This window comes from Trichosurus vulpecula, chromosome 3, assembly GCF_011100635.1.
Source record: "Trichosurus vulpecula isolate mTriVul1 chromosome 3, mTriVul1.pri, whole genome shotgun sequence".
Taxonomy (NCBI): Eukaryota; Metazoa; Chordata; class Mammalia; order Diprotodontia; family Phalangeridae; genus Trichosurus; species Trichosurus vulpecula.
In genome coordinates, this window is record NC_050575.1 from 305,166,364 (window position 1) to 305,180,232 (window position 13,869).

At 40.3% G+C, this 13,869-nt stretch overlaps 1 protein-coding gene across 5 annotated transcripts in view; it reads right to left on the reverse strand.

Moving 5' to 3' along the window:
* Nucleotides 1-13,869, reverse strand: part of TACC1 (transforming acidic coiled-coil containing protein 1) — a 169,419-nt gene that overhangs the window by 34,240 nt on the left and 121,310 nt on the right. For 2 of the 5 annotated variants that reach the window (XM_036750883.1, XM_036750879.1), the window contains exons 3-6: nt 8,288-9,437; nt 5,163-5,198; nt 3,798-3,858; nt 2,697-2,904 (exon numbers count right to left, since the gene is read on the reverse strand). In XM_036750883.1, coding sequence (XP_036606778.1) covers nt 2,697-2,904; nt 3,798-3,858; nt 5,163-5,198; nt 8,288-9,267 — 1,285 coding nt within the window. In that variant the 5' untranslated portion in view covers nt 9,268-9,437. The remainder of the gene's footprint in view (nt 1-2,696; nt 2,905-3,797; nt 3,859-5,162; nt 5,199-8,287; nt 9,438-13,869) is intronic. The other 3 variants (XM_036750881.1, XM_036750882.1, XM_036750880.1) reach the window with 3 other exon arrangements.

The following is a 13,869-nucleotide window of genomic DNA, read 5'->3' on the forward strand; positions in this document are numbered from 1 at the left end:
GTCTTTCACAACATGAGTATTGTGGAAGGGTTTTGCACAATGATACACATTTGCCCTAGGTTGAATTGCTTGCCTTCTTAGGGAGGGTGGGTGGGGAGGGAAGAAGGGAGATAATTTGGAACTCAAAGTTTTAAAAGATGTTAAAAAAAAAAAAAGTTTTTGCATGCAACTAGGAAATAAGATATACAGGCAATGGGGCATAAACATCTATCTTGCCCTACAAGAAAGTAAGGGAAAAGGGGATGGCGGGGGAGTGGGGTGACAGAAGGAAGGGTTGACTGGGGAATGGGGCAATTAGAATATATGCCATTTTGGCAGGGGGAGGGTAGAACTGGGGAGGAAATTTGTAATTCAAACTCTTGTGAAAGTTAATGCTGAAAGCTAAAAAATATTAAATAAATAAATAATGATAGTTTGGGAAAAAACAAAGCCTGTGGATAGAAATCAGGTAAATATTCTCTTATCTACTAAATAAGGAAAACAGACTCTTCAGGCTATATGTAGGCTAGGGAACTTGACTTGATTCCTAGAAAAACACCAGAATGGGTTAGTAAAGGAGTGCTGAAGAGTACTTAGAAAGGGAAGCAACAGTATGGGTGCATTAAGAACAAAGTCAAACTGGGCCAATTTCACTTCCTTTTTAGATAGTGCTATTAAACTGCTATCAACGAAATGAGGAGGGTGCAGTATACTTGGATTTCAGCAAATACCTTGACAAAATCTCTCAAACATACTAACAGACAGGATGGCAAGATATGAATTGATGATAATCTAGTTAGGAAGGTTCTAGTGAGCAACTCATTAAAAGACACAATCCAAGAGTGAAAATTAACGAATAAGGGTCAATCTGGAGAAAGTTCCTTGGCTCTGTTTTGTTCAATGTTTTATCAACAACTTGGATGAGGGCATCGATGGCATGCCTGTTTTGGAGACAATAAGAAGCCAGGGTTGAATAGCTCCAACTATTCAATTCTTAATTTGCTTCTATTTCCTCTACCAAGAATGATATAATCTGAAGATGATATGAATTTGGGAAGGGCAGCTAATATATTGGATGACAGAATTAGAATGAAAAACTCTATATAAGGCTTGGAATGGTGGATCAATTCAAATAAGATCAAACATAATAGGGGGAAATGTGAGGTCTGGCAGTTGAACTAAAAAAAAAAAAATCAACCATTACAAGTGAAGTACGGTGAAGACTTAGCTACATTTAAGTTTACATGAAAAAGATGTGGGAATTTTGATAGACTATAAACTCCAAAGGAGTCAGTAACATGATTAAGGCAGTCAAATAAATTAATGTGATCTTAGGCAATAGTAATAGGAACATAGTGCCTCAACAAAAGAGGTCATGGTTCCTTGGTCTGAAATCTGAATTACTATATTCAATTCTGGGTCCTGAACTTTAAGAAAATCTTGACAAATAAATTATTTCCAAAGGAATGAAACCAGGAAGGAGAGGTGATAGCTGCGCCACAGAAGAAACAACTGCAGAATTACTCCAGAGAAGAGAAGATGTGGGGAGAAAGTAGGAGGACATGATTGCTGTCTTCAAGTATTTGAAGATTATTAAGTGGAAGAATGATTAGTCTTGTTTTGTTTAACCCCAGAGGACAGAACCAAGACCAACACAGTTATAGGAAACAGCTCTAATAGTTATAGCTAGCAATATTTGTACCTTGGGTAGTACAAGGTTGATGGGGGACCTGAGAGGGTGTTGTGACCTTTTGCTACCTCCTCCCCATTCATAAACAAAAGTAGTCATGTGGGGGAGGGGTTTTATGGTGGTTCCCTCTTCCTTCTGGTTGACTACTGAGTAAGCATGACCATCAGCATCAGCAAGGGAGGGCCACCCACTCAGATCAATTCAATACCCCCACATTTTGGCTGGAAGTCCCATCCCTTCGACATCCTCTGCCTGAAGCTAGGTCTCATCCACCATGTGCACGGAGTGATGGGTGCCAGGAATTGCCTATACAGGTGTATGGAAAGTAAGGTAAGGTGGGGAAAGGATCTCCCTCTTTCTCGACCACTTAAGTCTCATCACCACCCCTACAAAACAGGACTGACAACATAAGATAATATTTGTCTCTTTCTCCTTTTGATAAAAGCCTAGGACAACAGTGGGATGGGGGATGAAGAAGGACAAGATAGGGGCTGGGGAAAGTAAATGTACTAAGCCATACTGTGTCCATGAAGCTGAAGGACTGCAAAGACATTTCAGCACCCTACAAATTTGATGACCTAGGACAAAGCTCTAGTTGCCTTATCCCAGTTATGATTCTGAGTTTTAGGCTCCAAATCAGGGAAAAACATTTAGCTCTAAAAATTAGAGGCATCCCCAAGTAGAGAGGGCAAGCTCAGTAAGTCGGGAGCTCCTTGTCACTGGAGGTCTAGAAGTAGAAGCTGGATGATCATCATCACTGTCTGGGATCTTATAAAAGGGATCCATGCCTTATGTGGGGCTGAGTCCACATGCTGTCTGATAGCTCTTCCAATTTCGAGATTCCAAGCCCTCTTCTTTACTCCAGAGAAAAGAGTTGGCCCAAGTCCTCTGTTCCTGTTGTCTCTTCCCCTCACCCCCATTAGCTCGAGTGATTCCAATTCTTCTAACCTTCTTATGAGGCAGCTATCGCGTCAGGCTTTCAGAATGCTCTAAATTATTAAATATGATAGAAGATATGCTCCCATACCTGCTTCTGAGGATGAAAACGCATGATTTATGGCAGACACAGGAACATTGGAACATTCAAAGTACTCCAGGTCGTCTTCTGGCTCACCTTTCACCTCGGCCTCAGACGGTTTCTGGCTGGATGATGTAGAAGCCAATTTCTCTTCATCGGTGGCATGGCCATCCCTATTTGAAATATCTGGGATCTGGGAGATAATTGCTCCTTTGTCCTAAAGAAAGAAAGAGATGCTTAGGCAATGCTGATTTGATTGTACAGGGAAACTCAGATAGACAGTCAGAGGAAGAATACACACTCTTCTATGGGTCCACTTCAACCAGTGAGGATCATGGTGTACCAAGCATCACATTCTCTATATAGGACCCACCCAATACACTGGAAACCTTCCCACAATTCTTAAAAACCTGTGGGTAGAAATCTGTTGTGCCTTACTTTCCCTACATGATCTGCCCACCTCCTCTTTTCCAGTCCATACCTGTCCTTGATTATTATGCCTTTTAGGTCACTTTTCTGGTGCAAATCATCCTGGTTGATACAGTGCTTAGCATAATGCCAGGCACCTGATAGTAAATGCTTTATAAATGTTTGTTGAAAGAAAGACAGTCTACTTACACCTAGTCTGAATCTTCCCATTCATTAACCTTTGTAGATACTTCAAGTAATGGGAACATCAACTACTTGGATATTGAGACAATGGGCACATTCTGCATTCCACCCTCCCCCCACTACCACCCCCGCCCCACTACTGTCTCATAACTATTCAAGTTACAAAATAAACAAAATGTAATGTCTTTTACTAGTTTGTTTTCTTGTTTTCTCCATTGGGGAGGGGAGTGGCAAAAGGGAGAAATGGAGGCCTGAAAATAAATTTCTTTAATCACCCAGAAAAATTTTTATAAACATGCACACATACATAAAAAATAAACACACACACACACACGTGTTTATATAAATATTTTTATGGATATGTTTCTTTTCCAGTTTCTATGACTTGTGTAGTAACTGTGGGGTTAGAAGGAATTGGCAATTACTGGCCTCAATTCACAAATAAAAAGTTTACGCTCTGTTGAGACTTGTAAATAACAGACTTAGACTTAGACCTACCTGAGAACACACATCCAAAGTAAGTGAATGAGTTTCATACTTCTTTCCTTTACAGCCACTCCTGGAAAGAAAAATAGGCCTATTTTAGAATCATATTCCAAGTTTCTGGGGTGTGTGGGGAAGAAAGTGTGTACAGCAGACACAGGCTAAAGCATGAGACTGCACAAAGAAAGGTCTAAAATAAATCAGAGATGGAAAATGCCTGATCGGTCACAAACTCCACGTGTTCTCCCATAGGGAAAGGGCAAGAGGAAGAAACTACCAGTGGGTTCATCCTTAAAGAAAAAATACTTCAGTTGCTTCCACAAGCTAGTACTGAAGACTGAACTCTCAAATGGCTGCAGGACACTATACTTCACCAGTACATTTCCTAAATTCTCAAGCCTGGAGAAGTTGGTTTTTCCAGCTTCTAACAAATGAGATTTTGACACGGATCAGAAAATATGGCTCTCAAACAAGTTCTATATAAACTACAGTTTAACAAATTCCTTAGAAGTAACTCGAATAAGAAAATTGAGCATGGCTCCACTTACTAACCAAAGAAGGAGAATTATAGTCAACAGACAGCGTAACAGTAAAAATGATGGAGCAGCCTGATATAATATCATTCATGTTTTATTAGTAACAAGACAGATGATGAACACTATGTCCTGTGTACAGCCAGAACTGGGGAAACTGAAAACAATTTAATATGGCACTTGCTATTTTGAGAAAGCACAGGATTTTACTGTTGGACAATCTCATTACGCTTCTGTATTTTTATTTCAGAAAAAAAAGGATGCATCTGATTTTTAAAACCTTTTTATTTCACTTAAATGACATACCCAATATACACATAATTATCAGAATGTACTTGACTGATGTGCCAAATCTGTATTTTCAGGGCTCTGCTTTCTCTAGAGCCGTCATGGTCATGGTTACCTCAGTGCCTGAAGTTGTGAGAGAAGTTAAGTTGATTCAGCAGAAATGCATACTCCTAAAATCCAGGACTTTGTCCTCTACACAAAGGCTAGTCGGACTTCCAATGTCAGGTAGCAGGAGAGCTGGCCAAACAATGGCTGTCTTCTCCACCTCAGGGGCAATTAAGAAGCTTTCTGGAACATTTTCTTTACCGATTTCAGGACATGTACAAGTGCCATGCCATGGAAGCAAGCTCACACAGCTAAGCCTAAAAGGCCACTTTCCATTCCTTTACATACAGACAATTGCAAGGCTCAGCTTTTTAATGAGGTGGAATTTGAAATGCAAAGGACACAGTGTCAGACTAAACTCAAGAGGTGGAAGCCAACATGCTGCAGAAGGACAGTGGGAGGAGAAAGTGCCAACCCACCCCAGGACCAACAGTAACCATGGAAGAGTACTTACAACAGAAAACAGAGAAATTTCACTTGTTCAGTAGTCCTGATGCACCAAAAATAAAAAATAACAGAATAGAGACAGGAAAGAGAGACAGACAGATGGAGAAAAAAAATCATGTAAAAAGACTGGGATATTCTCTCTCGCTTGGTAGATGCAAAAGAATGCAATTCTCTCTGTGATGTGTGGTGTAATATAAAAGATGCCCAAATTCATGGATGTTAGTTACCACTGGAGAATGAATGATTATCACAAATCTCAACTCTACAGAAACAAGGCTGGATGATAGATCAGTGTTAGAAAAGTCAGGATGTCTACTCTAAAACTGAGTCTAGCAAAGGTATGAAATTTATGCCGATAGCTTTGTGCCAATAAAGTGAACTTCCAAATGTATCGTATTTGAATGCATAGAGCATGGTTATAGTAACAATAAACAGCATTTGCATAGAGTTTTCAGGTTTGCAAATGCTGTACATATTATCTCACTGAATTCTTGTGATGACACTGTGAGGTAGGTGCTACTATCACCCCCATTTTACAGATGAGTAAACTGAGATAGAGGTCAAATGACTTGCCCAGGTTCACACAGCTATTAAGTGTCTGAGGCTGGATTTGAACTCAGCTCTTTCTGATTCCAAGTCCAGTGCTCTGTGCGCTATGGTACCACCTATCTGCCTCTAACGCTCCGGACCCTCAACAGTATCACTCTCTAGTCCAAGTTTACATTTGAACCTAAATAACAGAAAGAGAATATAAAAATTTCATCTAGTTTATCAACTGTCACATGGCAAATGGTCAGAATCTGGGCCAGGATGACTCATTATTTCTGTGTTCCTTCTTTGGTTTACGAAGATCTTTGCTCACAACCCTGTTGTGTATGCAGAAGCATGTGGGGACATAAATATTACTGGATCCTTTTCCTTGTATGGATGAACAACTGAGGCTTTGAGAGGTTAAGTTGCCCATCCACCGTCACAGATTTTAAATATCAGAACCAGGACTACCAATCTACTGTTGACCATGTCTTTCTGGCAGACTATACTACGTAAGTACAAATGACCCAGATTTAGTCACTGCTCAGTGTATGAAAGAAGGTCTTCTCTACCAAAAATCTCCATGATTATCCAGAACCTGACACCCCCTTCTTGCAGAACATGCCAGGAGACTATTTAATAGGATAAATTTCTAAGAAATGACTACTAAGTAAGTGTCCTGGATGGAAAAACCATCAGTCAGGAGAACCCAACAAGAGGTTTACTCATCTGTGGGAGATCCAAATCTACTGAGTGGAAAAAAACAGTGGCTAGTGCTTCTCACCACCTGAAAATGTATCCTGACTTCCTGAGGAAGAAGTCACAGGGAAAACTGTGAAAATTTCTCTCCTGTTGGCATAGATCTCTTCTGACTGAGCCTAAAATGAAGACTTTTTCTCCCAGTCTTTCCTCTTCTTCAGTATATTAATATTAATAACAATTATTAACTATTCCCCTGTCATTTATCCTGGGATCTGGGCCCAATTAACAAGAAACACTAAAAGCATGTGCGCACGTGCACATGCATGCATCTATTTTTTCCTTTCAGTTCAGATCTATGATTTCATTAGTCTGGTGGAACTCCCAGTGTAGAAACTCCTCCCACCAATGGAGAACAGCAACTCCTCAGTAACTTCTAGTACTGGAGAGCTGTCTGGTGCCTGAAAAGGTTAAGTGACCTGCCTAAGGTCACACAACAAGTACATGTCAAAGGCACTATAGGAACACAGGTATACTCAGTAGCTGACAATTAAGAGTTAGAAAGCGCTTTACATACATGGCTTCATTTGTTCAGTGCAAGGACCGTGGTAAGGAAGGTAGCATATTTATTATCACCACAGTACAGAATTAGAATTCAGAGAAAAGAACTTGCCCAATGATCACAAAACTAATAAATGTCAGAGTCAGGAACTAAACTAAGGTCACCTGTCTCTCAAATCCACTGAAATTTCTATTTAAACACCCAATGGAAATAGCATGATAAAAGAACCTAAGAAACCTGGCACAGACATTTAGTCCAGTTTTAGCCTCAAGTCAGGGCATTTGGCTACATCATTGAAGACAACGTGATTCCTTGACACTGCCACACACTTCTGCCCTCTCCAAAGTTCTGGAAACCCACAGAAATATGGAAGTTAGAGGGAACCTTATGGTCCATCTAAATCCAACCCCCTCATTTTACAAGTAAGGAAACTTTGGCCCATACAGGTGAAGTGACTTGGTCACACAGCACGTCTATGATAGAACCAGGATTGTTCTGACTTCTAGCCTAAGCCTTCCTACCACCCAGTTTTCTCTATTCCCTATTCAACTTCTCATCAAGACACACCAATGTGAAATGACTCCTCACTTGATTTCTAATTCTATCACCCATCCACTTTTTATTCCTTAATTCAAGGGTCCAGAATACTACCTCTGAAAAACAGGGCTAAAGCACAAAGCGATAAATTATTAACTGTTGGATTTGGACAGTGGATATGGCCTAGGACTACATATTCAAAGACTTTAATAATTCAAAAGGTACTTGGAAAGACCATCCAAGATTCAATAGGGGGGAAAAAAATCTAAGACATAAGCAAATGATTTATGGCAAATCTTTCTGAGCTAGATTTAACTGATCCATTTTCTGAACAGTTACCTTATGGTCACTTACAAAAATTATACATTATGGAAGATCCCTGTGCCATTAATCTTAAGCAGGCTTCTACAAAGGGCTAGCACAGTGCTACTATTCCAACGCTAGATATTAAGCCAAGTGACTCCTGCTAGACGACCCAGGGTTTCAGAGGCCCATCACCAGTGTTGCTTGTTGGTCTCTTTTAACGGAACAAGAGACGCGAGACAAAAAAGTTCATACAGAACCATTTTTGTTCAAAAACAAAACTGTAAGTTACAAAAATGCCTCTGGTGACTCTCGTTCTACACAATAGCTAATCTGATGTTAGGCATAGTAGTGAAAACTCTAGGCTAAAGCTCCAAGCATCCATCTCTGTCACTTCTGTACCTACCAAGTTAAATAGGCACCAAAAGTTATATAGCTGGCTGCCAGGCCCCACAAACAGAGCAAAGAACAGAACTACCCCACCATCCACTCTCACTCACGTTATCAAACGGGACTGTGCCTTCTTGGGGGAAGCTGTCCCTTTCTTCACCTCCTCACCCTGTACTTCATACAGCTGAGACTCTAAGATTTCAATAGGTTCATTACCATCTGAGGAACAAAAGTTAGCTGGCCCATAGTTGCTTAGGGTCTTTGTAGGCTTAAAGGGATCCATGGAGTCATCAAAGTGATCTGGGTCAAAGTGATATGACCCCTTTGGGAGGGGTGGAGAGCTCTGCAAAGTGGAGCTGCCTCCAAAGGGGTTAAAGCTGCAGTCATCCCCCTGACTGGGATCTAGTTTAGAGGAGGCTTTTTGAAGGGGAATTTCTTCATATGCTAGACTGGAAGGCTTTTCCAAGCCTTTGGCAGTGACTGGTTTGCTGACTCCTTCTTTCTGTGCCCTGAGAGCCAGCTTGCTAATCATCTTCCTGCCTCCGGGGGCAGGTTTCCTAGGAAAGGGTTTCTTGATTCCTGCACTCTCAGTGCCATCTGTGAAATCGAATTCCAGTTTCAAAGGTGAACCCTTGGATTCCTCTAGCAGCTCTACCCCTGAATCACTGGCATCTCCATTGGAAGAACTTAAGGTTTGCTTCACCGCAGGAGGAGAATTGGGGATCTTAGAACCTCCTATCAGGAAAGGATTTGTGTTTTCATCAAGTTCATCTGGATTGAACTGATAGGATGCTTTGGGGATTGGGTGGTCCTCCACAACGGTGTCAGTTTCTGAGAATTCTCCTCCAGTAGTTCTCATTCTTAGAGAGACTGGTTTGGGTTTCCTAAGCTTGCTTCTGCCGGACACAGACTCTGTAGTCAAGGTTTTGGCCTTTGACTCAGCATCACTGGAAGCCTCACGAGTCAGTCCCATGTCGTCTCCTGTCATTGAATTTTCTCGTAGGGCTGCTGAATCATTTGAGGACAAATCTTGATTGGAAGCTGCTGTAGAGCTATCCTCAGGCTTCTTAGCATCCAACAACAATGGCATCAGTGGTGAAACCTGGCCAACTTCAAGGTCAGCTTCCGTATCAGCATTCTTGTCTGCCAGAGGGGCCAGGTGGTGTAGCGCTGCCTCATTCTCCGATGATCCGGGACATGCCTCATGCAAACGTTTTTCAGACACTTCCGCTACCAGCTGTTCATCGAATTCCTGCAGTCCTAAAACAAAATACAATAAACAGCCTGTTAAGGTGTATGGCAGCTCTCTGAAAATCAGCAGATTTTTATATCAGCAAAATGGCACCTATAAGAAGAGGCAGGCTCCACCTCCCCACTCTTTTTTCCTTCAGAAAGCAAGGTCTAGAGCATTCCTATGTGGTGAATGTTACGTTATGGAGGTTGTCATATGCCACCCTGAATGTGGTTGTAGGGTTATAGACACAGAGCTGGAAGGGACCTTAGAAGGCAACCTAGTCCTACTTATTCTTTTTGCACAGGAGGCCCAGAAAGATTAAGCAAACCTTTGCCTAAGGCACAGCCTGGAGAGGCTCTAGAATGAATGTTTGTCAGATGTCAGTGAGCATGTGATGATGCCAAAACTATATGAATAGTAAGAAAATACAACAAAAGTACACTGAAGAATTCAATAGCAGAGACCACCAAGCATAGTGAGAACATTTCCTCCAGCCCTAAAAGTCCTTTAAAAAGAATTCTTACCTCCCTTAAAGAAGCCAAAGGCACATAACTGTCAAAGACAGTTTTGCAGGAGTTGCTTGAGAATTTTAGGGTCATCAATTTTTGTCCAAGCAGATTTGGAATAATGGGTGTTAAAAAACACCAGCATTACACGCTCTACCTACTTTCTCATCCCGCATTCTACAAGTCAGCCCTGAAATAATGGGAGCTTCAAAAACTGAAAAGTATACTGACTGCCCTTTCCAATCTAAACATCCCAGCAAATTTTAGGAAATAAATCAAAATTATATTGGGGGCTGGGCAGCAGGAAGGGCCAATAACAATGGCACAAACAAGAAACACTGATCTCTATTTCAGTTTACCTTGTAAATTCTATTTTTATTTTAGGAAATCTCCTCTGAGCCAGGTCAGGATAACAGGCTGATATGTACCCTGCTTTTTGGTGATAATTTACATAAAAGTCAGATCTCTTTTCTGCTAGGCCTTTATTGGGGCAATGGTGCATATTCTGATACAGTATCGACTAATGGAAATTAAACAGTTACTATAACTAGCACAACATTTTCTCCGAGATCAGTAATGGTAAGGGAGCAGAGTGTAAGCCATGGCTGGGTAAAGAGGTCACATTGTGAACTTTCCCCACCCAACATGTTCCAAAGGGATTAAACCTTATTCCTGGATGTTGCTCTTTTCCTTCTCAAACCTTAGCTTGGCCATCACTACAGAAGACACCTTTAAAGTGTTTAAAAATACCCACCAACTCATTAACATATTTCTAGGGATGGAAGATCTCTTTCTTAAATGAACATATAATCAACTCTCAATTGGGGAGGTTGGGGTGGGATTTGGAGAGGCAAGGAAATATGATATAAACATCCAATTCGAGTGCTGGCACTAACTGTAAGACTGGGCTAAACTTATGGGCCTCAGTTAACTAATGTGTAAAATACTGATAATAATACACCGCCTGCTTTATTAATCTGTGAGGTGAGTGTGTTGTGAATCTGCAAAGCAATGTGTAAATGAAAGCTTCTCATTTCTCATTCTTCTAGGAATCTCACGCTTTCAACCTGAGGGAAGGCCGCCACTACAGAATGCCAGTACCTTTTGTGGTCCTAAAGAAGCTTAACTCAAACTACAAGCTGAACATTCAATAAAACCTTAAATTCTTTCAACCACACATGTACCTACCCCTGAGACAGCCTCCATCCCAAATACTCTATTCTAATACTTAGGAAAAGAGAGTAATGCAGAATTCATTAAACCAGAGTGGAAGACGAAGGTGGCCAAGTTTCCATTGTCATGATCTACCTAGATCCCTGGTCTTGCAAGGTCTGGTCCCCATCACTTCAGCCATTTAACTAGTAGTCCTACCTGGAGCTGGAAGCCAGTTCCCAGGCAGGATAAATATGAGGATACTAGACTTTATTGTTTAGCTAACTCAGTATAAAAGTTAACCCTAACTATGAGGGTTCTTTTTTGACCGTCACGGAATCATCAATTCTTGGCGCTGGAAGGTGTCTCAGGTTGTCTAATCTACCCTAGTTCTAGTAATTGGGATCTTGCCTTGTTGCTTATGACTGCTTGACTAGATCCAAAGCAGTCGTTCGTGGCTCAATATCAACTTGGAAGCATGTCTCTAGTGGAGTACCCGAGAGATCTGTTCTTAGTTGTGCTGTTTTAACATTTTTAAAAAATCAGTGACTTGGACTAAAGGCATATTTAGCATCGTTATAAAATGTGCAGATGACATAAAGCTGGGAGGGAATGGTAACACAATAGATGACAGAATCCAAAACAATCTATAGGTTAAAATGTTGATATAAATGTCAGATGGAATTTATTAGATTTAAATGTAAGCTTTAAATGTAGGAGACTAGGAAATTATGGTGTCATTAAAACAAAAAGGAAGATTCTCCAACTGAAAAATGCTCAAAAGATATGTTCAGGCAGGAAGAAATCCAACTTATCAATAGCCATATGAAAAAATTCTACAAATCTTTAATAGAGAAATGCAAACATCTTTGACATTCCACCCATCAGACTGACACAGTGGCCCTCCAAAAAAGACAATGACAAACACTGGAGGGAAAACAAGGATGCTAATGCACTGTACTGTTGGAGTTGTAAACTGATTGATCCAGCCACTCTGGAAAACAATTTGAAACTATGCCTATGTAGTCACTAAATTGTTTGTACCTTTTAGGCAGCAGGCTCCTATTCTGAAAAGATCAAAAGCAAGAGGGAAAGAACCGTATAGACAGAGCAGCTTTTTGTGATGACAAAGAACAGGAAGACATCCATCAAGCAGGCTGAACAAATTATGGTATGAGAATATACTGGAATACTTTTGTGCTATAAGAAATGATGCAAAAGGGGAGGAGACTCAGAGAAATCTGGAAATACTTCTATGATTTGATCAGAGTGAAATGAACAGAAACAGAAAAATTTATTCCCTAACACTGTAAATTCAAACAACTTTGAAAGACCTAAGAATTCTGATCAACACAATGACTAATCATAATTCCATGGTACTTGATCAAGCAAATTACCTGCTGAAGAGTGGTGATAGACTCAGGGTTCAGATTGAGACACGTGCTGTTTGGACATGGCCAATTTGGGAATTTATTTTATCTGATTATGTGTATTTGTTACAAGGGTTTTGGTTTCCTTTTTTCCCAAATGGAGGGAAGGAGAATGAAAATAGATTTTTATTCATTGAAAAAAATTAAATAAACAAAAAGCAGGGAAGCCTGGAAGAATACATTTGGGGGAAAAGATGATTTCTGTTTTTAACATGTTAAATTGGAGGGCATCCAGGTGGAAAATGTTCAATCAGCAGTTAAGAGATGCTGAGCCTGGAACTGCTGAGAGAGGTCAGTACAAGTCAGTTCAATTAAAAGTCATAGGAATATACAAAATAAATCCACCAAAAATGGCTCTGGATTTTCAAAGATTATGGGCACTCAAAGAGAGGAACTATGGTACAGAGGATAGATGGACAGTCTTAAGAGTCAGGAAACCTGGGTTTAAGTCCTGCCTTTGACACATACTAGCACTGTAAATATCTGTCAGTCCCCTAACATCTCAGTGACCCAGATAACTCTAAATATGAGTTCCTGTGTTTCTCCCCACATTAAGCTCTTTACTTGTATGAAATCACAGATCAGGATCAAAAAATGAAAAAAAATGTTCTGACACTGATTCAGGCCTTCTTCTGTACAGATCATAAACAGATGGTTGAGTGTAGACGGAAGCAATCTGTTTAAACAACGGTCCCATTTAATTTGATCTGGCATTTTAATTGTTAAAAGTATCTCCTGTGACTAATAACTTCACTTGCAGTACTATTGAAATTCAAGGCCCATTAAAGCCAGGAAGGAAGAAAGAAAATTTAGATGTGAGCCAGGAAGCTCAAAACTTTTGAAAAACACACTTACTTTAGGAGGGAGAGGGGAAATATGGGTATTTTGTTTTGTTTGAATGCCATTTGTGAAAACTGGTGGAGATTCTGGGCAAAGAAAATATGATAATAACAGCAACTACTTACTCTGAAGTGCAGCGTTACTTCAGTCTGTCCTTCAGTTAGGATAACTGGGCCTCATTTGGGCCCTAATGAATGCTGCCTTTTTCCAGAAATGCCTGTTACGGGGAAAAACCCCATAAAGTTGCTTGTTTCTCCAACCAAATGTACATCAAAACACTTTTAGCTGGTTTTTGACAGTCTTGTATCAAGTTTCAAAAACTTAATTATCCAAGTATAGAAGTGAAAAATTCTTGAGTTTGAGTTGCACTTCTAGGGCTTATAAAGGACTTTGTTCATAACAATCCTCTGAGGTATATGGTGTAAGTTATTTTTATCACCATCTTACAGACGAGGAAAGTGAGTTTCGAAGATGCGAAGTGAAGTGTTGAGGGTTATAGAGCTGAAAAACATCATGGTTAGGATTGAAGA